Source organism: Nerophis lumbriciformis, linkage group LG01 (assembly GCF_033978685.3).
Source record: "Nerophis lumbriciformis linkage group LG01, RoL_Nlum_v2.1, whole genome shotgun sequence".
Classification (NCBI taxonomy): domain Eukaryota; kingdom Metazoa; phylum Chordata; class Actinopteri; order Syngnathiformes; family Syngnathidae; genus Nerophis; species Nerophis lumbriciformis.
Window position 1 is genome coordinate 25,002,486 of NC_084548.2, and position 27,515 is coordinate 25,030,000.

At 40.4% G+C, this 27,515-nt stretch overlaps 1 protein-coding gene across 1 annotated transcript in view; it reads left to right on the top strand.

Moving 5' to 3' along the window:
* Nucleotides 1-593: 593 nt before the first annotated feature.
* Nucleotides 594-27,515, top strand: part of LOC133617721 (bone morphogenetic protein receptor type-2-like) — a 98,246-nt gene continuing 71,324 nt past the window's right edge. Inside the window, exon 1 of the mRNA XM_061977888.1 lies at nucleotides 594-1,606. Within this exon, the coding sequence (XP_061833872.1) occupies nucleotides 1,525-1,606 (82 nt within the window). The 5' untranslated portion in view covers nucleotides 594-1,524. The remainder of the gene's footprint in view (nucleotides 1,607-27,515) is intronic.

Genomic DNA, 27,515 nt, shown 5'->3' on the forward strand with positions numbered 1-27,515 from the left:
TGTTGGGAGCGCATTCTACATTGATGTGGCATAGAAAGAGAATGAGTTAAGACCTTTGTTAGATCGGAATCTGGGTTTAACGTGGTTAGTGGTTGATTGGTAACACTCAAATTGGGCATAGTGTTTGAATGTGAGTGTGAATGTTCTCTGTATTCTGTGTTGGCCCTGCGATGAGGTGGCGACTTGTCCAGGGTGTACCCCGCCTACCGCCCGAATGCAGCTGATGATATAGTGTGATGATTATCTTGTGTGATGACTGTTTTATGAAAATAGTATATATCTGTTTCATGAATCAATTTAGTGGACCCCGATTTAAACAAGTTGAAAAACTTATTCGGGTGATACCATTTAGTGGTCAATTGTACAGAATATGTACTTCACTGTGCAATCTACTAATAAAAGTTTCAATCAATCAATCAATAGGCTCCAGCGACCCCCTGCAACCCCAAAAAGGGACAAGCGGTGGAAAATGGATGGATGGATGGGATGGATTATTCTCAACTGACGTTTTTGATCGTCTTTCTGTTTTACGATGTAACTTGAACGCAACCAAGGTTGCCAGGGTGTTGTGCCCCTCGTCTGCGGCACAGTGGCGCTGCGCCCCCGCCGCTGCCTCCGCGATACTGTACTCCACCTCCCCCGCCCTCCCGACGCCAGCCCATAGCAACATGACACCGGAGACGAGCGGTCCAGACAAGCCTGCAAATGAGGCGTTCCCAGCAACCCAGCCTGTCTGTCTGTCTGCCTAACGGAGCTCCAAAGCGTCTGGAGCCAGCGCAGTCGACCGCCCCGGGAGAAGATCGGTACCAGAGATACACGTCCACCCAGCCGCCGCTTGCAAGCTCTTAAATAATATTTCTTGGCCATGTCGTAAACTAGAAAAAGTCGTTTTAGCGCAACAAAATGAGCCTGGACGCATTTAAGTAAGTCAGTAGACATTTGCTAACGTCGGCTAGCCACCGTAGCATTGGCTGCTTAGCCGAGCTCATCAGCTAACGTATAATTACATGGGAACGTCCTGTTTAAAGAGCAGACACGGGTGGGCGAAATAATTACGTGTGCACCCGAGAATGGTCTACGGGTGATTGTGCTGATTTAATGGGATATGTGTCGTTTGGAGCGACATTCTCCGTGTCTTTAGCTAAGTTTGTGTAGCACGACACAGTGGCTAACACGCTAGCTTGTAGACATGGCTTGTTTTCGCCGCTGCGTTTAGGAATGCCAAACAAGCTAACTGCTTAGCCTACCGCCAGGATTTATGCAGGGGCTCAAATAGCGACACTTTGATTGTTTACGCCTCCAAAACTACACAGAAGCAATCCTTGTTTTTGGGGGGACGGGGGGGGGGGGTGTTTTGTAGCGTGCGTCAAAGTGTGCATGACGCGCCTGAAAGAGCGATTTTGACTGATTTGAGCTGACGCGGGGACGGGAGAAGACATTTACGAGGTGGCCACAAAAAGAAAGCCAAAAAAGTTACAGTGTGGATTAGCACCAAGCGACAGACCAAAGTCGACGCACACCATCATGGCTGCGGGCCGTGCAACAACGATGCAGTCCCTCGCAAAATTCGGCTTTTGCCTGGCGCTTCTCCTGACGCCGGTGGCTGGTAAGTGTGATTTGCTGTGTTTATATTTGTGCATCGAAAATATACTCTTGCAAATATGAAACGCATTTATCACGGTGTGTTAAATGTCTTCGTTGTTTATAGGTTTGATTTATTTCAATCATCTTGATTGGCAACACTAAATTGGCCCTAGTGTGTGAATGGTGTTGGCCCTGTGATGAGGTGGCGATTTGTCCAGGGTGTACACTGCATTCCGCCCAAATCCAGCTGATATAACCCCCCCCCCCCCCCCCCCCCCCCCCCCCGCGCGACCCGAAAGGGACAAGCGGTAGAAAATGGATGGATGGATCTTTGTCACTCGACTGTGTGGTTTCTGCAGTGAACTGTGGAGCTCGTCTCATAGTGGTCGTGGAGCCTTCATCGACAGCTACCCTAGAGCGCAGAAGCAAAAATACCAACACTGGCTCCCTTTTAATCATTCTGTGTACAAAAGGCCTGGAAAAACACTGCCAAACATACTGCAGGCCTTGTCTGCCTAGTTGCCCCGCGTCCAGCCTTTGGGTTGAGGCCAGGCTTCAGTGAGACCTTGAGCATGATAAGATACTCACTGGGATGCACTGAGATGCTGGAACATTGTATGTGTGGGGACATTTGTGGAATGCGTGGGAAGATGGCAAGACCATTCTTTTTTTGTTTTGTGTTTTTTTATTTTATGACAACTTTAACCTACTCAGTGGCCTAGTGGTTAGAGTGTCTGCCCTGAGATCGGTAGGTTGTGAGTTCAAACCCCGGCCAAGTCATACCAAAGACTATAAAAATGGGACCCATTATCTCCCTGCTTGGCACTCAGCATCAAGGGTTGGAATTGGGGGTTAAATCACCAAAAATGATTCCCGGGCGCGGCCACTGCTGCTGCCCACTGCTCCCAAGGGGATGGGTCAAATGGAGAGGACACATTTCACCACATCTAGTGTGCGTGTGACTATCATTGGTACTTTAACTTTAACGCAAATAGTGTGATTCCAAGGCTTAGACTTCAGTAACATGTTGTCAACAGAATCATAATGCAAAGATTAGGGCTGGTTAAACAATTGATTTGATTATTCAGTTTTAGCTTTCTGTATCTATAATTTTTTTAGTAGTCACGTAATTTATTGATCAGTGTGTTCGATTATTTGAGTAATCGGATAAAACACACTCTATAGACTCAATGCATATTTTATGGAAAATAGTTAGAAATAACGATTTTGCTTAGAGCCATAATTGTATTTTTCTTCTAATACATTCACAGCAACAACAATAACATTTCATTCCTAACATGTGCAAATTAATAAAAAAAATATAAGTCTCAGCTGTTCGCCACCACACAAATCATGGCACCCACACCCCCGCGCTATCATGTGCGCTCTGTTGCAGAATCCGTGCAGTAAATGTGTATTTGAAGTTTGTTATTGTTGTTATTGCTGTATTGTTGAATGTGCTCAAAAGTGCTTTTGCACCCAATGAAGTCTTTTGACAGTTATTTTTTCAAATATCTAAAATAAATACACAGTAGACACTGTTAGAAAACCAACAATTTTGCATATTATGTTTCTTATGCTTTACTGATGATGTTTTAGTCTTAATATTTTATCTGTTTTAATGGCTAAGCTTTTATTGTTTAAATATAGGTTTGTACTGTAATGCATTAAATGTACTTTAAGATAAGTGTGTAACAAATAAAATATATTATTATTTATTGTGGATGAGGTGGCGACTTGTCCAGGGTGTACGCCGCCTTCCGCCCGATTGTAGCTGAGATAGGCTCCAGCGCCCCCCGTGACCCCAAAGGGAATAAGTGGTAGAAAATGGATGGATGGATTATTTATTGTGGGCGTTGTGGCGTCCTACCTACCGTACTCTTTTGAGCGGTCCTTGAATGCACCCTGTCCCTCCCCGTCTCCCATTCTCTTCCTCCTGAGGAATCTTTGCAATGTTAAAATCCATAAACTGCTATAAACGGCGTGGCGAAGTTGGGAGAGTGGCCCTGCCAGCAATCTGAGGGTTACTGGTTCAATCCCCACCAGCAAGACACTTCACCCTTGCTCCTGATGGGTCCTGGTTAGCCCCTTGCATGGCAACTCCCGCCATCAGTGTGTGAATGTGTGTGTGAATGTGGAAACAGTGTCAAAGCGCTTTGAGTTCCTTAAAAAAAAAAGCTAGAAAAGCGCTATACATGTACAACCCATTTACCATAAAATTGCATAGATGGTGAGTTATTGTGATGTAACAAAATCCCATATTTTTACCAGTTTTCCCAGGAGATTTTCCATATTTTGAAATGTGAATGTTGATGCTCCTCTGACCCGCAGCATTAGACACATGTAATAAATGTGTTTGTGAAAGGCCCTGGTGTTTTTGATGCTAATTAACTTTCACATTAGCGCTGCAGAAAACAGTATGTCGCTACTTAGACTTAAAGGCCTACTGAAACCCACTACTACCGACCATGGAGTCTGATAGTTTATATATCAAAGATGAAATCTTAACATTGCAACACATGCCAATACGGCCGGGTTAGCTTACTAAAGAGCAATTTTAAATTTCGCGCAAAATATCCTGCTGAAAACGTCTCGGTATGATGACGTCAGCGCGTGACGTCACGGATTGTGGAGGACATTTTGGGACAGCATGGTGGCCAGCTATTAAGTCGTCTGTTTTCATCGCTAAATTCCACAGTATTCTGGACATCTGTGTTGGTGAATCTTTTGCAATTTGTTCAATGAACAATGGAGATGGCAAAGAAGAAAGCTGTAGGTGGGAAGCGGTAGGTGTAGGTGTTGCTGCCGACTGCAGCAACGCAAACACAGCCGTACATTCCCGGAAGATGACAGTCAAGCTTTACCATTGGCTTGTGGAGAACTGGGACAACAGTAAGGCTGAAACGACGCGTCGACGTAGTCGACGTCATCGGTTACGTAAATACGTCGACGCCATTTTTGTGCGTCGATGCGTCGCATATTTACGTCACACTACTGTCATGGCGGATCGCAAAGCAGACGGTGCGAGCGAGGGGGAAAAAGCACGCCAAAAGTCATCAAAAGTGTGGGAGTATTTCAATAAACGGCCTAATAATGTTGTTGTATGCACACTGTGTCGAGCGGAAATGGCCTATCATAGCAGCACAACGGCTATGAACGAACATTTGAAAAGAAAACCGACAGCGTTCTTGCCATCACCATCAACTAGTCAATCGTCCGTGTGAGTATACGTTGTCATCATTACACAAAAACATGAATGTGTCATTTGTATCTGCGTTGTAAATTCATAAACTAAAGCACCGTTTCGCTCTGAGAGGTGCGTTTGGCGTGCAGTGTTTACAAAGACGCACTCCTCTTTAACGCTGTGGAGAGGCGGGGCCGGCGAGCGAGCGGCGAGGTGGGGCGCGCCGGGAGCGACGCCGCAATCGTGCCCAGGTGCGCGATCCGCGCACCTGGGCACGATCATCCAATCTCCTCTCGCTGAAGAAAAGGGGAGCAGCAGAGAGAAAGGGAAGAGAGACTGGAAGGAGTCAGAGTGAAGCTGACGTGGAGCGAGAGAGGAGGAGAGACAGAGACAGGGGACGACGAGCGAGCGAGGAAGAGGAGCTGAAAAGCGAGGAAAGAAAGAGAAAAGAGTTGGAAGAGAAAATACTTTGTGTAAAATTAAAAGATTGTAAACCTGGCAAAGCCATCTGGCGTTCAGTCTGTCGGTCCTGAAAGAACCCCACGGCACAAGACGTGTCACAAACGCTAACGTTAATTAGTTGTGCAAATACCTTTTACAACATTAACGGTTACATATACTATGTACAATTACCAACAATTAATTTTCACTTTAATCATATTATCATTGTTGTGTTATTAAGCAAAATAAGCAATACTTTTACTTTTGTTGAAATGTTTACACTGTTACAGAATATTTTGTTTTGCACTTTTTTGTATTGGATGTTTATTTTTATTTTTGCACATTTTAGCAAATAAGCAATACTTTTACTTTTGTTGAAATGTTTACATTGTTACAGATTATTTTCGTTTTGCACTTTTTTGTATTGGATGTTTATCTTTATTTTTGCACATTTTAAAGCAAAATAAGCAATACTTTTACTTTTGAAATGCTTATACTATTGCAGAATATTAAGATTTGCACTGGATGTTTACTTTTATATTTGCACATTAAAAAGCAAATAAGCTACTTTTAATTTTGTTAAATGTTAAAAGTTTTAAATGTTTACATTGTTACAGAATATTTTGTCATGTTGTTGTCAATGTTGACTGAGTGGCCATACTTTTTTTTTTTGGTAAATAAAAGCCATGTCTTTTGAAAAAACTGGCCTACATTTATTTTTTCATCTTCATTTTAAATAAAAAAAATAATCGGTAAAAGGAAAAATAATCTATAGATTAATCGAAAAAATAATCTATAGATTAACCGATTAATCGAAAAAATAATCTATAGATTAATCGATAGAAAAATAATCGTTAGCTGCAGCCTTAGACAACAGAGACTCTTACCAGGAGGACTTTGAGTTGGATGCGCAACACGGTACCATGAGTACGCATGCAGCTGCGGCTTCCAAACATTTGATCGCTTGCCGGTACGTGCGTGCCGCTATGTGCATGTCACGTACGTAACTTTGGGGAAATATATGTGCTGTATGAACTTTGGGGAGTTGAACGTTACTTTGGGCTGTGGGATTGAGTGTGTTGTGCAGGTGTTTGAGTTGTATTGGCGGGTTATATGGACGGGAGGGGGGGGGCGTTTGTTATGCGGTATTAATTTGTGGCATATTAAATATAAGCCTGGTTGTGTTGTGGCTAAAAGAGTATATACAGGTAAAAGCCAGTAAATTAGAATATTTTGAAAAACTTGATTTATTTCAGTAATTGCATTCAAAAGGTGTAACTTGTACATTATATTTATTCATTGCACACAGACTGATGCATTCAAATGTTTATTTCATTTAATTTTGATGATTTGAAGTGGCAACAAATGAAAATCCAAAATTCCGTGTGTCACAAAATTAGAATATTACTTAAGGCTAATACAAAAAAGGGATTTTTAGAAATGTTGGCCAACTGAAAAGTATGAAAATGAAAAATATGAGCATGTACAATACTCAATACTTGGTTGGAGCTCCTTTTTCCTCAATTACTGCGTTAATGCGGCGTGGCATGGAGTCGATGAGTTTCTGGCACTGCTCAGGTGTTATGAGAGCCCAGGTTGCTCTGATAGTGGCCTTCAACTCTTCTGCGTTTTTGGGTCTGGCATTCTGCATCTTCCTTTTCACAATATCCCACAGATTTTCTATGGGGCTAAGGTCAGGGGAGTTGGCGGGCCAATTTAGAACAGAAATACCATGGTCCGTAAACCAGGCACGGGTAGATTTTGCGCTGTGTGCAGGCACCAAGTCCTGTTGGAACTTGAAATCTCCATCTCCATAGAGCAGGTCAGCAGCAGGAAGCATGAAGTGCTCTAAAACTTGCTGGTAGACGGCTGCGTTGACCCTGGATCTCAGGAAACAGAGTGGACCGACACCAGCAGATGACATGGCACCCCAAACCATCACCCAACCATGCAAATTTTGCATTTCCTTTGGAAATCGAGGTCCCAGAGTCTGGAGGAAGACAGGAGAGGCACAGGATCCATGTTGCCTGAAGTCTAGTGTAAAGTTTCCACCATCAGTGATGGTTTGGGGTGCCATGTCATCTGCTGGTGTCGGTCCACTCTGTTTCCTGAGATCCAGGGTCAACGCAGCCGTCTACCCGTGCCTGGTTTACGGACAATGGTATTTCTGTTCTAAATTGGCCCGCCAACTCCCCTGACCTTAGCCCCATAGAAAATCTGTGGGGTATTGTGAAAAGGAAGATGCAGAATGCCAGACCCAAAAACGCAGAAGAGTTGAAGGCCACTATCAGAGCAACCTGGGCTCTCATAACACCTGAGCAGTGCCAGAAACTCATCGACTCCATGCCACGCCGCATTAACGCAGTAATTGAGGCAAAAGGAGCTCCAACCAAGTATTGAGTATTGTACATGCTCATATTTTTCATTTTCATACTTTTCAGTTGGCCAACATTTCTAAAAATCCCTTTTTTGTATTAGCCTTAAGTAATATTCTAATTTTGTGACACACGGAATTTTGGATTTTCATTTGTTGCCACTTCAAATCATCAAAATTAAATGAAATAAACATTTGAATGCATCAGTCTGTGTGCAATGGATAAATATAATGTACAAGTTACACCTTTTGAATGCAATTACTGAAATAAATCAAGTTTTTCAAAATATTCTAATTTACTGGCTTTTACCTGTATATGTCTTGTGTTTATTTACTGTTTTAGTCATTCCCAGCTGAATATCAGGTCCCACCCGCCTCTCACAGCATCTTCCCTATCTGAATCGCTCCCACTGCCCTCTAGTCCTACACTCTCACTTTCCTCATCCACAAATCTTTCATCCTCGCTCAAATTAATGGGGAAATCGTCGCTTTCTCGGTCCGAATCGCTCTCGCTGCTGGTGGCCATGATTGTAAACTGTGCAGATGTGAGGAGCTCCACAACCTGTGACGTCACGCTACTCGTCTGCTACTTCCGGTACAGGCAAGGCTTTTTTTATCAGCGACCAAAAGTTGCGAACTTTATCGTCGATGTTCTCTACTAAATCCTTTCAGCAAAAATATGGCAATATCGCAAAATGATCAAGTATGACACATAGAATGGACCTGCTATCCTCGTTTAAATAAAAAAATAGCATTTCAGTAGGCCTTTAGACTTAGACTTAGACTTCCTTTTTATTGTCATTCAAATTTGAACTTTACAGCACAGATAAGAACGAATTTTCGTTACATAAGCTCATGGTAGTGCAGGATAAAAAAGCAATAAGGTGCATATATAAATAAATAAACATATATTGTGTACCCCGCCTTCCGCCCGATTGTAGCTGAGATAGGCTCCAGCGACCCAAAGGGAATAAGCGGTAGGAAATGGATGGATGGATGGAAATAGTATAATATATATATAAAATAAATACATATATATAAATATATATATATAAATAAATAGATTACTGTACAGATAAACATATTGCACTTTTTCACATGCGTCCAGTTTTATAGTCCTTGATGACCTGTATGCCCTGCCACATTCGTCTAGTGTTTGTAGGGTTCTCGAAGAAGTCCTGCACTTTCTGACTGTGAGCACGCTTTGCAACCTTAATGGCACGGTTCAGGTTAGCTGTGGCAGATTTTAATGCCACCGTATCGCCAGACTTGAAAGCCTTGTTCCGAGCCTTTAGCATTGCACATACCTCACTGTTCATCCAGGGTTTCTCGTTGGCCCGTGTGGGGATGTTCTAGATCACACTGACATCCTCCATGCACTTCTGAATGTATGCGGATGCGGACACAGACTCTGCATACTCCTCCACACATGTGTGGTGATTTTCGGTGGCGGCTGCTTTGAACATGTCCCAGTCTGTGGTTTCGAAGCAGTCTTGTAATGCTGACATTGCTCCCTCTGGCCAGGTCCTCACCTGCTTCACTGTAGCTTGCTTCCTGATCAGCAGGGGCTTGTATGCAGGAATTAGCATCACAGATAGATGGTCTGAGGAGCCGAGGTGGGGGCGTGGTGCAGCTTTATACGCCTGTTTAATATTACTATAAACCAAGTCCAGCTTGCTTCCACCCCTGGTTGCAAAATTCACATATTGATGGAAATGAGGGAAAACTGTTTTCATGTTAGCTTGATTAAAATCCCCTGCCACGATGAAAACTCCCTCTGGATGTGTAGTTTGCAGTTCATTGATGGAGCAGTACAAAGCATTCAAAGCTTCTTTGGTGTTAGCACTGGGGGGAATGTACACTACTGTGAAGATCATAGCACTGAATTCCCTGGGTAAATAAAATGGCCTGCATTTTATAGTTAATAGTTCAACATCAGGAGAGCAGTGACGTGATACCATCTTCCCATTATTGCACCAGTTATTGTTGACGTATATGCAAACACCACCGCCTCGGGATTTACCAGTGAGAGATTTGCTTCTGTCCGACCAAAACATAGTTAGCCCCTCAATGCTAACTGCCTCGTCCGGAACGGATGGTTTCAACCACGTTTATGTGAGAAATATGGCGCAGCAGTCTCTCATCTCGCGTCTTGCATTTAAATCCAGCTTCAGGTCGTCCAGTTTGTTCTCCAGGGAGTGGACATTTGAAAGCAGGATGGAAGGAACCGGCGTTCTGTGGGGATTAGCCTTTAGCTTTGTTGTTAGCCCCGCTCGGCATCCCCGCTTCTGCTTCCTATCACACCGCTTACGTGTCTTCCGTTGACGGTCCCCGCTGGTACTTGACTCCGCTGCGTCAAAGGCCGCTGGATGTAGCCGGCGAAGTATTCCCATGCTAGCGAGGAGGTCCAACGTACGCGCATCTTTCAGTCCAAAACGGCCCGATCTATCCACATCCAGAATTGTCTGGTGGTCGTATGTGACCACGGAGTGTCCACGCTGAAAGCCAGCCATGAAATTTAAAGAACTGTCCGGTATTTTTGCCAAATTGTTCTATTTCTACCATGAGCGTCTGCAAGTCGCAGCCCGTCAGGGCGTCGCCATCTTGGGTATCTGATACGTTTTCTACAAAAAAAAAAAAAAAAAACTTGAAGCCTCTGTTTACTGACATACTATTCATATTTAAATACATTTTCCAGCAAGTAAATAGCTTCCCTAATTATCAGTTATCAGCCTCCTTGACTACTAATAATCCCTGAAAAAAAACATATCAGTTGATCTCAAATGATTGATATCATTAATTTTGACATCCCTAAATCCAGACATTCCAATCGGCATTTTGTTCATGTGAACAACATGGTATAGAAAAGGAAAGTACTCTTGAGTGGGTAAACTGCGTTTCCGGGCCCTACAGTATATGGCCTGTACATCATTGTTTTTGTTCTATAATTTTGTAATACTATTAGTAAGTAAATATTTCTATAATGCAAAGTTGTTTTATTCTTTGAAAGATAAATATAACTTGGTACAATTGTTTATTATTTGTGGCGGGCATAGTGGCGGTCTACTCTGTTCAGCGGTTTTTGAGCGCATCCTAAAAACACCTCTGTCTCATATTCCTTTGAGGATAGAACAATCACTCTGGTTTAAGAAAGCATAGCTTGTGGGGTCAATGTCCACAATTGAATATCTTAGTTGCTCAGACAGCAATGTGTTTATACAATTTTAGATTGGGGTATGTTTTTTCTTAATGGGGCAAGGCGTTAATGACTAATTTTTTCATGTTAGCATTTGAGCTGGCGCAAATCAGTTTGTGAGTTTGTCACAGTGCAGTTATTCATCACTGTTTTTCAAGCATTCTAATTTGAAACGGTAATACAAACTGTTGGGAATTTTACCACGGCCATCATGATTACTGTTTATCGTTACAGCCCTAAAATTGACATACTTCATTTTTGTATATCCAGTTTTAAATTGCTTGGATAGAAAAACTATGAAAAAATAGTCTTTGTTGACAACCTGTCATCTAGTTAACGTTAAGTTAAAGTACCAATGACTGTCACACACACTAGGTGGGGTGAAATGTGTCCTCTGCATTTGACCCGTCCCCTTGTTCACCCCCTGGGAGGTGAGGGGAGCAGTGGGCAGCAGCGGTGGCCAAGCCCAAGAATAATTTTTGGTGATTAACCCCCAATTTCAACCCTTGATGCTGAATGCCAAGCAGGGTGGTAATGGGTCCCATTTGTATAGTCTTTGGTATGACTCGGCCGGGGTTTGAACTCACAACCTACCGATCCAAGGGCGGACACTCTAACCACTAGGCCACTGAGTAGGTATCTGTCTGCTCAGCCAGCAAGAAGAGATGTTAGCGGGAGCGGAACAATAACAGGAACTTACGTTTGCGTAGTTAATAACTACAAACTTTACAAGTTTACTCACCATGACTTGCCATTGTCAGAGATTAAGATGGGAGATTGTACTAAAGAGCTCGTACCAAAAAATAAAGGTTTTTGATATATATCCTTAGAACACCGTATCACTACATGCTAGGGCTGCTTGATATTTTTGAAAGCGGTATATATTTGAATTGAATTAGCACAGAAACTAAGGATAGCGCCTCTCTGCTGGTTGCTCGGTGTGTCAAAAAATTGAACAACAACTTGGTTTAAAAGTGCGGAATAAGCTACTGTTGTGTAGCGGCTGGGTGGCTGAAAAGTAGCTTTAAACTTAACAGCCAGTGGCTTTCAACGCAGTGAACAAGTAGAAGCTCCATCTATCCCGCACAAGCATGAGGATATATAAACCTAACAATCATAAACAAAATGAACGAAAATTACTTTGACATCGAAACGGCTAACTAATTACTTTTTAAAGGATAAACAACACATTATGTTGCTACTTACAACAAAAATAATCTGAGTGCGCTCCACACTGGTTATTTAGCCATAAAACACTGAGGCAATCTTAAGCACTTTGAAGTATTTCTTAATATACCAGCATATATCGGATACCGGTATTCAAACTAAAAATACCGCAGTATCAGTTTGGGTCCATACCGCCCAGCCCTAATACATGCTAACTTAGCCACTACCAAAACAACTAGCCCGATACTTTGGATTTCATTTAGCAATTAAAGATATAATTGTCATAGCAATAATAACTACATTTCTTCTGCTGGATGCTGTGCTCCTTTATGTCAATGGTGTGTTATCGTTTAGGTGCTGTAATAAAATAAAACACTATCGACAGTGGTGGGTGGTTAAAAATGATGGTCACCAATTATTTTGTATGTCAAACGACATCTGCACAAACATGTCGCTTCTGACAAGATTCTGTTCTTTTCGAGTAAGCAGAGAGAGAAGAATGCAAAAATGCCACCAAAGAAAAGTATAAAACCTATTACTGGTAAGCAGACGATTGCAGCTGTATTTCTGTTTACACTATTCCTGATCAGCCTACCTATAGTACCTCAACATTGCCTGTACATACTTCTGTCCCATCCTAATGAACCTGATGAGCCCACTGCATCATGTCTATCTGAATCATCACCACTGACCAAGCCTGTTCGGATGAGGCGAAATGTCTTTTAAGACGAACTGAACAAGTCCAGTTGCGATTGACTAAATGCCAAGGCATTAAGGATGTAACGGTATCAAAATACCACTGTACGATATTATCATGGTATTAAGGCCGTTGCATAATGGATTATATTTATATAGCGCTTTTCTCGACACTCAAAGCGCTTCACAGAGTCAGTGAGAACCCATCATTCATTCACACCTGGTGGTGGTAAGCTACTTTCTTAGACACAGCTGCCCTGGTGTAGACTGACGGAAGCGTGGCTGCCAGTTTGCGCCTACGGCCCCTCCGATCACCACCTATCATTCATTCACCAGTGTGAGCGGCACCGGGGGCAAGGGTGAAGTGTCCTGCCCAAGGACACAACGGCAGCGATTTGGATGGTAAGAGGCGGGGAGAGAACCTGCAACCCTCAGGTTTCTGGTACGGCCGCTCTACCCACTACGCCATGCCGCCAGTATGATATTATTGTGGTATATGTCCCAAAAGAAGGTGCCATAATGTGTAAAATTAAGGGCCAGGAATGTTTAGGACAAACACACTTACTGTAATTGAACACAAATACAGTTCTCAAATGGTATGATTATATTTATTACTACAAACATGTATTTTACGTGCAAATAGTTGTGTCGGAACAACTACTGTTTCAAACTATATTTAAAAAATAACTTACAGCTCTTTAAGTAACAGTGTAAACATCCAGTGATGTTTAGCTTCACTGGCTTCAAATATCTTTTCTGGGTGACTGTTTATAAGGTGGCGACTTGTCCAAGGTGTACCGCGCCTTCAGCCTGAATGCAGCTGGATAGGCTCCACCTGCCGCAGTTACAGTTGCAGTCTTGGCTTTGCTTGTGCTCTTCTTATTTTCTTCTGCCTGTCTTTATTAAGAAGAAGACCGCTGAGAAGAGTTTTTGAGGAAATATGTATGAATTGAGCCAATAATACAGGCTTATCATCTTCGTGTTTGTTTCTCTGTTGAGGCTTGTGCTACCTGGCTTCTCAACACCTCCCCTCCTCTTCTGTATGTTTGCATATTTGTGATGCCATGATTTTGCGTGCAGAGAAAAAATCATTGTGGTGCAGCAATTATCAATGTGAACTTTCTTTAGCATGTTTAGAGAAGACATTTAACACGTAGTTTGCTAAACGTGTTCTGCAGAAATTAAACAAGGAAGGGTTAAAGACGGGCTTCAACACAATAAAATCTGAATAGTCACCTTGAAAATCACTTACCGGTAAGTTAAGATTTATAGAAGCAGTACAAAGCTGCCTATGTGGAGCCAAGATCTTGCGTTAATTGTGGCGACCAAAGCAAACAAAAAAGCCACAAGACTGATGAGAAAGCGTATGATGAGAGCACACGTTTGAAATAAAAGACCATAAGGTGGAAGCACTTGATGACAAAAAAGTTGTTTATGATCAACTTATTGGTTTATTTGGAATTACAAATAACTGTTGTTAAGTTTTTTTATTTCTTAGTGGAAAAAAATGCATTTTATCATTTAAACCCTGATTTCTTTAAGCTCTACAATTGAATGTTGCCTTTATAAGGCACTTATTGTTTTGTTATCTTATTACAGTCAGGGAAAACTTGGATTTTTTTTTTTTTTTTGTCAATCAGCATATGATGTGACTTGACTTGTTACAGTGTTGTTGTTACAGGGTTTCTCCTACATGTATTTAATTGTGGCGAACCGGCACGTCAATTTAAATGCCGTCACACCTTCAAAATATTTTTATTTTTATTTTTAAATGAAAACAGTGCGCGCGTGCACTCATGTGCGGGTGGGGTTTTCTCCCGGTTCTCTGATTTCCTCCAACTTTGTAAAAATATGCATGTTAGATTAAATGGAGACTGTAAATTGTCCATAGGTAGGAATATGAGTGGAAATGATTGTTTGTCTGTATGTGCCCTGCGATTAACCATGCTAATTTGGGTTAGGTCGTCAGTGAGCTAGTAGCATTAGCTTGTGGCATTAGCGATTAACCGTATTCCTGCATAAATATTGCTTTTTTCCAGTTTATTACAAGCTATATTATTAATTTAACATGATTCATAAATGTAGGTGCACTTAATGTGAATATTTAATGTACTTTCTTTAGTGTGCTTGGTTGTACAGTGACTTCGTTGTGGAAATTATCAACAAAACACCCAAAGTTTAGGCCTGGGTCGATAACAAATTTTGCTTGACCTTATATTATTGTAGCTGAGATAGGCTCCAGCGCCCCCCGCAACCCCAAAGGGAATAAGCGGTAGAAAATGGATGGATGTATATATTATTATTTTTAGAACACCAAATTAACCATTAATGTAATGATAATACATATGTAATGTATTTTTTTTTTCAAATACAATACATTTGTATTTCTTGTGTATTTTAACATTGTATTTTGAATGAAAACACTTAAATCTCTAAGTTAAATAAAACAAACAAATAACAATAAAATATACTTTGTCTGCTAGCAACATTTTGCACTTGAATAAAAAATACAACCAAAAGCAATAAAATATCTTAAGGAGGGGATTGGGGAGGGGGGGGCCTCAAATATACACCACCATAACAATAATTTAAATTGCTAAATAAATTATTGACAAACAAAGTTGCACTTCAATATTAAACATGAAGGCAGACGTAGAGTTGTACATTACACAAGTGAAAATCATGTTCAGACAGTTTTAAACTAAAGTGCAAAGGAAGAATACAAACACTACAAAAGAGTGTCTACTGTGGCATATGGGTGCAAGCTTTTGACCACAAACTAAGGCCTTGTTCACACTGCAGGTCAATTATAATATCTTTGCCCATATGCGACCTGCATTGGATTCTTTTAATGTCGGTGTGAACAGTGCAAATTCCAAATTTTTCATATCTGACCCAAGCCTCTTTCGTATGTGGAAATAAATTGGATATACAGGCGGTGCGTCCTCAATGTGAACGCTCCTGCGCTCAGATCGCATTTATCCGACAAAACATCATCAAAAAGTGATAACTATTATGCCTATTTGCTTATTTGCCAAAATGGACAGTTAAAAAATAAATAATTATCAACGGAGAAGAAAACAAGTTAAAATAGAATGTTTTGGGAGCTCACGTCACGTAAAAGTTCCACCGCGCCTCTCTCGAACTGTTTGCCCACAGACGTGCTCTTCAAGACATCGAAACAAAATATTCCGTAAAACTGCAAGAGTCTAAATATTTGTCCCTTTGCCCAATTTATTCTTGAAAATGTTGACTTTGATTACACTAAATCCTTGAAATTGCCACAAATGCGCCAGTACTGAGACCGACTAGAGTTGTAGCTAGCGCTGGGCTATTATATGATCGTGATTGTCGATCGCGATTAATTTGAGCTCTATCACGGTGATCAGCGAGTGGCATATTTCCTCGATCAAACTTGGCGGATATGTCTGTTAGAAGTTACCGCAGTAGTAAACAGTAGGGAAGCAACGATGCTTGGTATAATCCTGCACGGAACAATCCACCTTTATTGATCGTGATCCTGTGTGTGTCTGTGAATGTGTTTGTTTGTGTACGTTTGCGTGTGTTTGTGTGAAAGTTTGTCCATGTGCGCGACATCCCGTTCCATTGTCGCGAACAACAACTACGCTTTTCTCATAATGAGTACGGTTTTTGATCATCCACGGCTGCAGTGGTAAAAACTACGGTTTTCTATTAACAATTATTAACTTAAAAATATTTTAGAAAATGTTTATTCGTGAAATGGCTAAAGAACCGTATTGAAGCAATTACAATCGGCACTGCTCTGATAACTTCCTGTCAAGCGATTCCGTATGCTGTGCGAGAGGCTATTTATAGCTCCATCGCCAAACGCTAGGCACCAAATCGCCATTGATTTTAACCGAATGGACGGTCATGGAATCAGCCGGAGAAAAAGTCTCGAAACGAGTCTTAAACCAAAAATAAAATTACAGTTATTCTGTGAAGAATATTCCAAAGCCTATCCAGGAATAATTATCCATCCAAGAAAAGGGGAAAATTACTTGAAGTGCACTTTATGCTGCAGTAATGTTGGGATTGAAGAAAGGAGTTGCCGCTTTCATCACGGAAACGTCTCCTTCAGTGTTCATTGCTGGTAAGTAGGGAAATACGCACTAAAACTGAATTAATTTAGTAAATGCATAATTTCCTCTCCCTTATTTTGTAACTAACAAAATACTATTTTAAAATCATGGGTAGAATTTTTTTTTTTTTTGTATTTTTCATTTTTGATATTCAGACAATGTTATTTCCATAGAGTGGCATGTTAAAATATTGCATCATTATTAATATTTATTATGAATTATTTTTATTTGAGAAACAGCAGTAATTTAATTTTAAAAAATCATAATTTTGAAGACATCTATGGTAAAAACATATGGTATTATGTTTTAACTTTTTATTTATGTATCTATGTCAGTTAATCTGATGTCATTACTTAAACATTATTCAAATAATCGAATAGAAATATTTATTATGATAACCGAGTAGGTTGAATGATTAAATTTCACATGCTCATGTTAGGATAAAAAAATTTATCTATAAATTACATAATTATTGAAAAATAACATGCATCATTATAATCCCACCGGTACTGTAAATAGTCGTATCACCCTGTCTGTCCGTAATACTTTGTGATTTCTGATTTTTTTTATTTAGTTCTAACTTCTTTTTTTTTTTTTTTTTTTTAAGAGTTAAATTTGGACACATTTTTGCAGTACACCAAAGTTGCCTCTGATTATGACAAATGTGAAGGTTTTAACCACAGTCTAACCTGTCTGATTGCTGAAATTCCTTTTGCGTCGGGGGGTCTGAACCACCCACCAGGACTTTGTCCTGGACCTGCTACTAGGCTTTTTGAGTTTCCAAAGTTGGCAGGTATGCAAAAGGCAGGCTCATCACGATGTAATTAATGTTCAATCAGCGTTGTGCCTCTTCCCCCTTACACAGCTGGGAGTGCAGCTCAGAAGAACAAAATAAAGAGTTATGGCTAACACTAGCATAGAAGTTGAAACATAACATTTAAAAGGAGCATCAACTTTAGTGACACACTTTACTTTCACTATCTGCTGCAGCTCACCAGTAATACTTCTATGAATGCAGACTTGCAGGCACTCAGAACGTCTATGTGACTGTATTGGTCCAAAGTGGGAAAATCAACACACCCACTAATTTAATCAGAAAAGGCCTTTTTATATCTAAATATTTTTAATCAGAGATTTTGTTTACGTGTCTGCAAATATTCCACTCCTCTGATTTAACATGTACTAAAAAACTCTGCAGAAACTGTGTTCTTTTTGTTTGTTTTTGAATCCATCCATCCATTTTCTACCGCTTATTCCCTTTGGGGTCGCGGGGGGTGCTGGAGCCTATCTCAGCTACAATCATCGGGCGGAAGGCGGGGTACACCCTGGACAAGTCTCCACCTCATCGCAGGGCCAACACAGATAGATAAAACACATTTTGTTCCTGAAATAATCATCAAACTTGTTTTATGTGTTGGTATACATTATTTTACAGTACCTCAAATTCTAACTGCACTTAAATGTATTTTCATTTAATATAAGATACAGAATTTAGTTGTTTTTTTTAAACTCCACAATCTGGGTCACCGCTTGTTGTTTGCCGAAGCACTGATTGGGGCAATAATTCACCATTTGAAAGTGTTGTTTAGTAAGTGTTAACTTGAAATACAATTTTTATATTATTAACTACACCAATCATACTTTTACTTCAGAATGTTTGTGATGACAAGCAAAAAAAACTAAACAACTTTGATAGGCAAACAAATTGTTCAATTTACCCCCACAAAATGTACCTCTAGTAAGCACAATTATACATATGAACAAAATTACATTTGTCAACTGTTACCTCGATCAAAGATGGTGGAAATGTTTGTAACAGGATACTGCAGTAGTAAACAGTAGGGATGCGGTACTCTGTATAATCCTGCTCGGGACAGTTCGCTTTAATAAAAATAAAAAACAATTGTGATATAAATCGAGATCGGATGAAATGGAAAAAATAATTGTGATAATTATTTTTGCCATATCGCTCAGCCCTAGTTGAAGTCATGTTTACTTTATAAACACTGAATTGCGTGCGACATGATGACATCATGTCTGCATGCGGGTCAGAAAGCATTCACATTAGAAACTGCATTTTTTTATAATGTGACAACAAAAATGTACAAAATAATCAGAATTGGACATCTGACCCTGCAGTGTGAACGTTGCCTTAGCCACTGCTCGTTGACATTTATCGAGCGGCAGATGTGAACAGTAGCGGGTATTGCCCGCCTGGGAACCAGTCAGAATCTGTCTCTTGCCATGCTCATTTAAATGAGAAGACATTCATTTCAATTGACCAAATAATAGCGCCAAAATTAAAGGTGGTGTTCGTTAGCACTTGTTTTATTCAGATTACGTGCTTGCATTACTGCTGCTGGGATGAGAATGGAGTGGTTAAAAAAACACAACATTCCATCCATCTATTTTCTACATTGTGTTCAAATGTTTCAGCATATTGCTCATTTGTCCTCTTCTGCACTTATTAAAAGTAGCGCAGTTGCAATCTTTTCTTGTAAAACTAGGCAAACTTTGGAGTGTTTCCGCAACCTGGGCACCAGGTTGATGTCTGACGTCAGTATCAGTTTTGGTCCATATAGCCCAGACCTGGGCTATATACAACCCTGTGCGTATGGCTTACGTCATCACAACATACGGTTTCAGCAAGGTTGTTGCGGTGATCAAAGTACGTCTTTTTTCGGCGTCCAAATTTCCAGTGCATCACTAGTCAATAATGCGCACATAATAAACTATATATATATATATATATATATATATATATATATATATATATATATACATTTATACTGTAACTACCTGCAAGTGTTAATGTGTATGGTAGTGTGTTAAGATGTTCTTTTTTCCCATGGTCTGTGAACACACTGTGTCGGTGGAGAATGAGGAAGTGTTGTTGTGTGTCACTGAGTGAAACACGGAGACAGACGTGTGTGTGCATGGAGGAAATGGAGCCTATCTCAGCTACAATCGGGCGGAAGGCGGTAATACCGTAGTTAAAAAAGTGTCAGACTTTGTTTATCTTCTTTTGAATGCTACAGTACATTATATTACTTTATTTTGTTTTCACGTGAACCTCATTTTGGTTAATATGTTGCACCGCCACGATTACATAAAATTAAACTGAAAATACGCACTAAACTCACTATCCATGCATCCCGTGGATAAACTTAATTTTTGTAATTTTTCTGTATTTTCTACTCCCACTACCTCTGCACTCCTCCCTGACTGATCAGCCTAGAGAGAGTACTTCAACATTGCCTGTACTTACTTCTGCCTCCCCTTCAACTGAGCCTGATGAGCACACTGCAAAAGAAGTGCATCAACCTTCTGCAGCATCCTCCCAAAAAAGCTAACTTTTCTCAAGCATTGGTTCAACACATACAAATGGCTGCGCTTTTCAAATGACAAATTAATGTATTGTGATTTATTTTAAGAAATAGAATAATATAAGAAATATATTTTTTAAACTGGGGATTCAGGACCCATAGAATTTCCCAGGGACCCACTCAACTCACCACCTGTGGATCCCAGGGACTAATTACTCTGAAAATCTATCAACATCGCTCGGTAAAAACAACTCCTGACATATATCTATCCATACATTTTCTACCGCGTTTCCCTTTCCATTCACACATAATTCTTTATTTGTTTTCACAGGTGTTGTGTGGTGGCTTTTATTTTGCCATGTACTGCATGCAATTGCATATGTTTTAACTGTAATATTATGTCATATTGCAACTAATATTAAATGATCATGCATTCCAAACATTTTTCACAAAAGGCTTAAGTTATGATTTCAAAGCAAGTTATTCATTAAATTGTACACAGTACAAAAACAGTACCACCGTTTTTTTATATAATTTGCCAACTGAGCGGCCTTTTTTTTTTACCGTAAAAAACATTGGTTCCGTTTTTCCATTTCCAGTAATAAACTGTAAAAACAACAATCGTACTTTTTTTTTTTAAACTGGGAGTTCCGTTGCCATGATTCTACTGTAAAAAACAGTGGTACTATTCCATCTACAATTGTTTTTAGAGGGTATGGTACAAAAATGCACTAACATTAAATGGCACCTGTGTAATATTAATATGAGGCAAATCCTTATTTATACATGTATATTCATATATCATTTACTGTTACAAGCGGCCCTCTGAGGGCAGCCATAACTGCGATGTGGCCCTCGATGAAAACGAGTTTGACATCCCTGATAATTGATGCGGTTGCCCCTCTTGCTGTTTATAGTACAAAAAGAAGAGGAGAAAATTATAAGTAAAATAATATCAAATAAATTAAATAAGGGTAATGTATTATAAAAGTACACGATGTTATAGACTTGTACTATAAAGAATGTGTCGTTCTCTGGCACTATAAAGAAAATACAAGTAACTTGACAGTTTTATGGGGCTGGGGGTGCCATGGTTTGTGACACTGCCATGTTATAATGGTAAGTGTTCTGTTTTTGTGTTCCGTTCAGATCAGCCAACACTATTTGGGATAGACCACTGGTGAACACCATAAGGGATTGTTCATAAATCAACTGAGATTATTCTCCTAGCCCTCTTGTCATGTGACAACAAACACCACCTCAGTCATCTGTGTTTTCATCATATATTTGGGAGAAAGTTAAGAGTACAGAGGGTGGGAGGAAGAGAGTGGAAGCCGGGTTTTGGCAGAAGTGCTTTGTAGCCAGTAATGGTGGGCTCTAAGCTTTGAGGGCAGTGTAAGATCTGGGATTAGCATAACCGTACCAGACCCAGACAGACACAGACAGAGTAGTGATGGTGTTATTGGGGGTGGGAGTCGCAGTGCAACAGATGGTACAGATTATGTACTTGCCCCCCCCCCCCTCATCTCTACCATCCTCAAACTCAAGCCTGGGATATCGGGGGTGTCAGCAAATGCCCCTGAATCAAACCCAATCCACCTCAGCAACAACTTCAAGCATGCACCCAAACAACAGCAGTAGCAGGCAAGATTAGATCTGATAAATACATTATATCGGCAAAGGTATTGGACCATGTGGCCATTGCTTTGGGCCCCATTGACCGCAAAAAAGCTTCCACTCTTTTAGAACAACTTTCTACAATTGTATCAATTTATCCAGAATGAATGAATTTTTGTGACCTGACAGAGGACTTGCTGTTTCGCCATGTGTTCTAGTTAATACCAAACATGTGGGTTCTGTGCAAGGTCATACACACCAAACTCATATTTACAGTCCTTTATGGACATTGTTTTATGCATTGTTGCGTAGTCATGCAAATCGGGATGAAATGGCTTTACCCAAACAGTTCTGTGAAAATTACAGGACGACAATGTCGAGTCCAACTCCTGACAATACAGAGATTACAAACGTTGTCAAAATGTTTCTGCCATCGTCGAGCCCCTACACAAATATAATAGTACAAAACAAGAAATAGTGAACTTTAAGTTCTTAACAAAACAATAAATGTTTTTTTTTCTGTCGTTGCATGAACGCCTACCTCTCCCATTATCGTGGACAAAAGGGAAGTAGGAAGTCGTGTCCAACGCATATAAGGAGACAGGTGTCACAGCAATTATTGCAATAGGAAGGACAACGAGACAATGGTTCCACATTGACAAAACATCGGACATCCTTCAGCTATTTACATGTAGCTTACACATATACATACTGTATATGTGTATGTATGTATGTACGTATGTATATATGTGTGTATGTATATATATGTATATAAATGTATATATATGTATATGTATATATATATACAGTATACACACATATATATATATATATATATATATATTTGTATGTGTAATAATGTGTGTATATATATATATATATATATATGTGTATATATATATATATATATATATATATATATATACATATATTGCGCTCTACTACGGTATCGAGCACTATTTTTTGGATAACCTTATTAAGACATATATATATATATATGTATATGTATATATTAGGGCTGCAACTAACGATTAGTTTGATAATTGATTAATCTGTCGATTATTACTTCGATTAATCGATTAATAATCGGACAAAAGAGACAAACTACATTTCTATCCTTTCTAGTATTTTATTGAAAGAAACAGCATACTGGCGCCATGTTCTTTCAACTTGCCAAATAAAACAAGGAAAATGTTACAAAAATGCACACTTTTGACACCCCTGCTATAGATAATACAAAATTAAATCTGATAAATCTATCGATAAAAAGCAGAGCCTGACGACGCATGCGCATTTATCACAACTCTATTTTTTTTTTTAACCTTTATTTATAAACTGCAACATTTACAAACAGCTGAGAAACAATCAAAATAATAGGGGTGTAACGGTACATCTATTTGTATCGAACCGTTTCGGTACGGGGGTTTCGGTTCGGTGCGGAGGTGCACCGAACGAGTTTCCACACGGACATATTAAGTAGCGTGCTGCACGTTGTGTAAACAATACTCAAAATGCCGTACATTTGAGGCATTTAAGAAACTCCGCCCTGACAGCTTCGCAAAAGAGGAGATGTCCGGTGAAAAGAGGACGTATGGTCAGTCTATTCTAGCCCGGTCGCTGCTAGCGATCGGTTTCACCGGACATGTCCTCTTTTGCTAGCATGCTAGCAGCTAACGGGCTAGGATAGACTGACCATACATCCTCTTTTCACCGGACATGTCCTCTTTTGCGGAGCTGTCAGGGCGGAGTTTCTTAAATGCCTCAAATGTCCGGCATTTTGAGTATTGTTTACACAACGTGCAGCACGCTACTTAATATGTCCGTGTGGAAACTCGTTCGGTGCACCTCCCCACCGAGCCGAAACCCCGTACCGAAACGGTTCGATACAAATAGACGTACCGTTACACCCCTATTATTTTGATTATTGTTTCTCAGCTGTTTGTAAATGTTGCAGTTTATAAATAAAGGTTAAAAAATTTAAAAAAACGTAACCTCAGCGCATGCGCATAGCATAGATCCAACGAATCGATGACTAAATTAATCGCCAACTATTTTTATAATCGATTTTAATAGATTTAATCGATTAGTTGTTGCAGCCCTAGTGTGTGTGTGTATATATATATATGTGTGTGTGTGTGTGTGTGTGTGTATATATATATATATATATATATATATATAGTGTGTGTATTAGAGATGCGCGGTTTGCGGGCACAACCGCGGAGTCCGCGGATTATCCGCGGATCGGGCAGATGAAATAAAAAAAAATTAGATTTTATCCGCGGGTCGGGTCGGGCGGTTGAAATAAAAAAAATTAGATTTTAAATAGATTCAGGCGGGTGGCAGTTAAACCAATTCGGAAATATATATACATAGTTAAATGTTGTTACCCACATACGAAAAACGAGCAGGCACCTGCTGCATATGCCACAACAGAAGAAAAGAAAAAAAAAGAGATGGACACTTTTACGGAGCGGAGAAGGGACGCCTCGCCGGGGTCCGGGACCGAGGCCCCTTCCCCCGAGAGGGCCCCACCGGGAGCCGTAGCTGAGGCGATCCGCGAGAAGGGCCCGACGCACGTGCAGGGTCACCACCGCGCCCACCGCACCGACACCCCGCCTCGTCCGCCTTCACGCGCAGCAGGTAAGCAGCTTACCTGCCCTCCACCCCCGTGGCCGGGGGCTCGTAACAGGGGTCACTCCGCGCGCTCCGCCCGCGCAGCTTACCTGCCCGCCACCCCTGTTGCCGGTGGCGCGTAACAGGGGTCACTCCGCGCGCAGTGCGCTCACGAAAGGGGTGGGGCTCACCCTGGTTGATATAGACAGCAGGACGGTGGCCATGGAAGTCGGAACCCGCTAAGGAGTGTGTAACAACCCACCTGCCGAATCAACTAGCCCTGAAAATGGATGGCGCTGGAGCGTCAGGCCCATACCCGGCCGTCGCCGGCAGCGAGATGCGCTTGGAGGTGCGCTCAGCGCGGCTCCCATATGATTGCGCACTGGTGTGCGTCTGGGTCGTGACAGCGTGGCACGCGAATGTCTGTGCTGCATTGGATCAGTCTCCTTTCTTTAACAGGCAAAAGCTTTATAACCTCACTAATGCCTTGCATCGTCTATATTAGATATATAACAACGGGCGGGTGCGGGCGGGTGCGGTTCTGATCAAATGTTACATCGGGTGGATGGCGGATGGTTGACGACTTTCTGATGCGGTTGCGGATGAAATAATTGCCTATCCGCGCATCTCTAGTGTGTATATATATATATATGTGTATATATATATGTGTATGTGTATATATATGTGTATGTATATATATATGTATGTGTATATATATATATGTATGTATATATATATATATATATATATATATATATATATATATATATATATATATATAATATATATATGTGTGTGTGTATATATATATATATATATATATATGTATGTGTATATATGTGTGTATATATATATATATGTATGTGTATATATGTATGTATATATATATATAGATATATATGTATGTATATATGTATGTATGTATATGTGTATATATTATCAATATAAATCGATTCAAATTCAAATCGCCATTCTTACGTTGTACGATTCAGTATCAATTCTCATTTTTCAAAAATCTTTTTTTATTTTTTATTTTTTAGTAATCAATCCAACAAAACAATACACATCAATACCATAACAATGCAATCCAATTCCAAAACCAAACCCGACCCAGCAACACTCAGAACTGCAATAAACAGAGCAATTGAGAGGAGACAAAAACACGACACAGAACAATCCAAAAGTAGTGAAACAAAAATGAATATTATCAACAACAGTATCAATATTAGTAACAATTTCAACATAGCAGTGATTAAAAATCCCTCATTGACATTATCATTAGACATTTATAAAAAAAAGAGAAAAAAAAAGAAGAACAATAGTGTCACAGTGGCTTACACTTGCATCGCATCTCATTACACTTGCATCGCATCTCATAAGTAGATCCTGCTGAAATCGTATATATTGAATGAATAGATAAAATGTTTTGAATCGGAAAAATATCGATTTTGAATAGAGAATCGCGTTGAATCAAAAAAATCGATTTATAATCGAATCGTGACCCCAAGAATTATAATAGTTTGCCACCTCAGTAGAATGCATGTCTACCTCTGACACAGCCACAACAGAAAAAACATTATGTGAGTTGTTTATTATTCTACGAGAATTTCTATGTATGCAGTGATTATCCAGCCTGGCTCTGGCTAGTTCTAGCTTAACTGACTCCTCACCCGGACTAGCAGACTCTGTAATTGCCTGTGACCGAGCTTGCTCTAGTGTAGTTACTCGAGTGTGACTCAAACAGTAGTCTATGTTCCGAGTCAGGATGATGGTGCCTTCCTGGTTGAGGTGAAGGCCGTCTCTCATCAGCAAGCTTGGTTTTCCCCTAGAAGAGGGCCAATTATCAATAAACGTTAGTCCCTGTTGTCTACAGAAGCTAGCCAGCCACTTGTTAAACGAGACTAATCATTGCCTCTCGCAGGCAGGGGGCCAGAGACAATTACTCGATGCCTGGACATCTTTCTAGCGAGATCACAAGTCCTAGCTATGTTTCTCTTTGTAATCTCTGACTGTCTCATCCTAGTGTCATTGGAGCCAACGTGTACAACTATATTCGTATAACTAGTGGTGCGATTAGCCTGTCGTACGTGTTTACTAGGCCTGTCGCAAGTTAGCTCCCTAAGATTAGCTTCAATGTCAGGTGCTCTGGCCCCGGGAATACACTTAATTGTGGCTGGTTTGCTAAGCTTTATGTTTCGGGTGATGGAGTCCCCTATGACTAAAGTGTGGTGCCCGGTAGACTGGGGTGTAGGACTAGCTAAAGGGCTAAATCTATTATGCGTCTCAACCGGTACACCGTAGCTTATAGGCCGCTTAGGACTACTATAAACTGGGCTAGTTAGCTCGCTACAGCTAACGCTAGCAGATGTGTCCGCAACATCTAAAGTTACGAGATTACTCTGCTCTAACTGGGGGACACGGCCCTCTAGCAGAGCCAGCCTATGCATGAGTAAGCTGCACGACGCGCAGGAAGCCATATTCACGGTATTTTCTGTCACCGAGTGAAGTTCATGCTGTCTTTCGGGAAGTGGTCGCAGTGTGCGGGGGTAGATTCCTTCCGACCAACGACTGGCGCCGCCTTTCTCCGCGCTAGCTTCGTTAGCTTAGCAGCTAGCTAGCTGAGGGAGGGGTGGTGAGACAGAGATCGGGTGATTTGCAAGTTAAATAGGACTACTAAATATGTTTGGGAAGTAGTAAAGAAAGCTGCAAAACAATTAAAAGCACACAGATAGAAGATACTTAGCTTTTTCGCAACAGCGAGCAGTCAGCGATATAATAATGTAACTGCATCATTAAGCCTACATGAACTGCATGGTGTTCAGGGATGAAAAGTCTCTCCTATTGCTATTGTACACTTTTTTCAGCTATAGTTACATTAATCATTAGTAATGCAGCAGCCTAGTTTAGAATTTCAGGGTCCCTGCTATCACATGTTGATAAAAATATAACATTTACATAATAAAAATCAACTACAGGCTTCCCAAATGCTGTAATAAATTAAGCATGATGAGTTGACTTGAAACTGTTTAATGTTGCACTTTTTATATGTAGAAGAAAAGTTTTATCATTTTATTTAATCTGAGCAACAACTTGAGGCAGTTTAATGTTGATTAACGTGGGCAGAATTATTATAGTGTTCCCAATGTTAAAAGGATAAAGCCATTGTTTACAAATTTGGTAAATAAATGACCAAACAATTTATATTTTGTTGTTT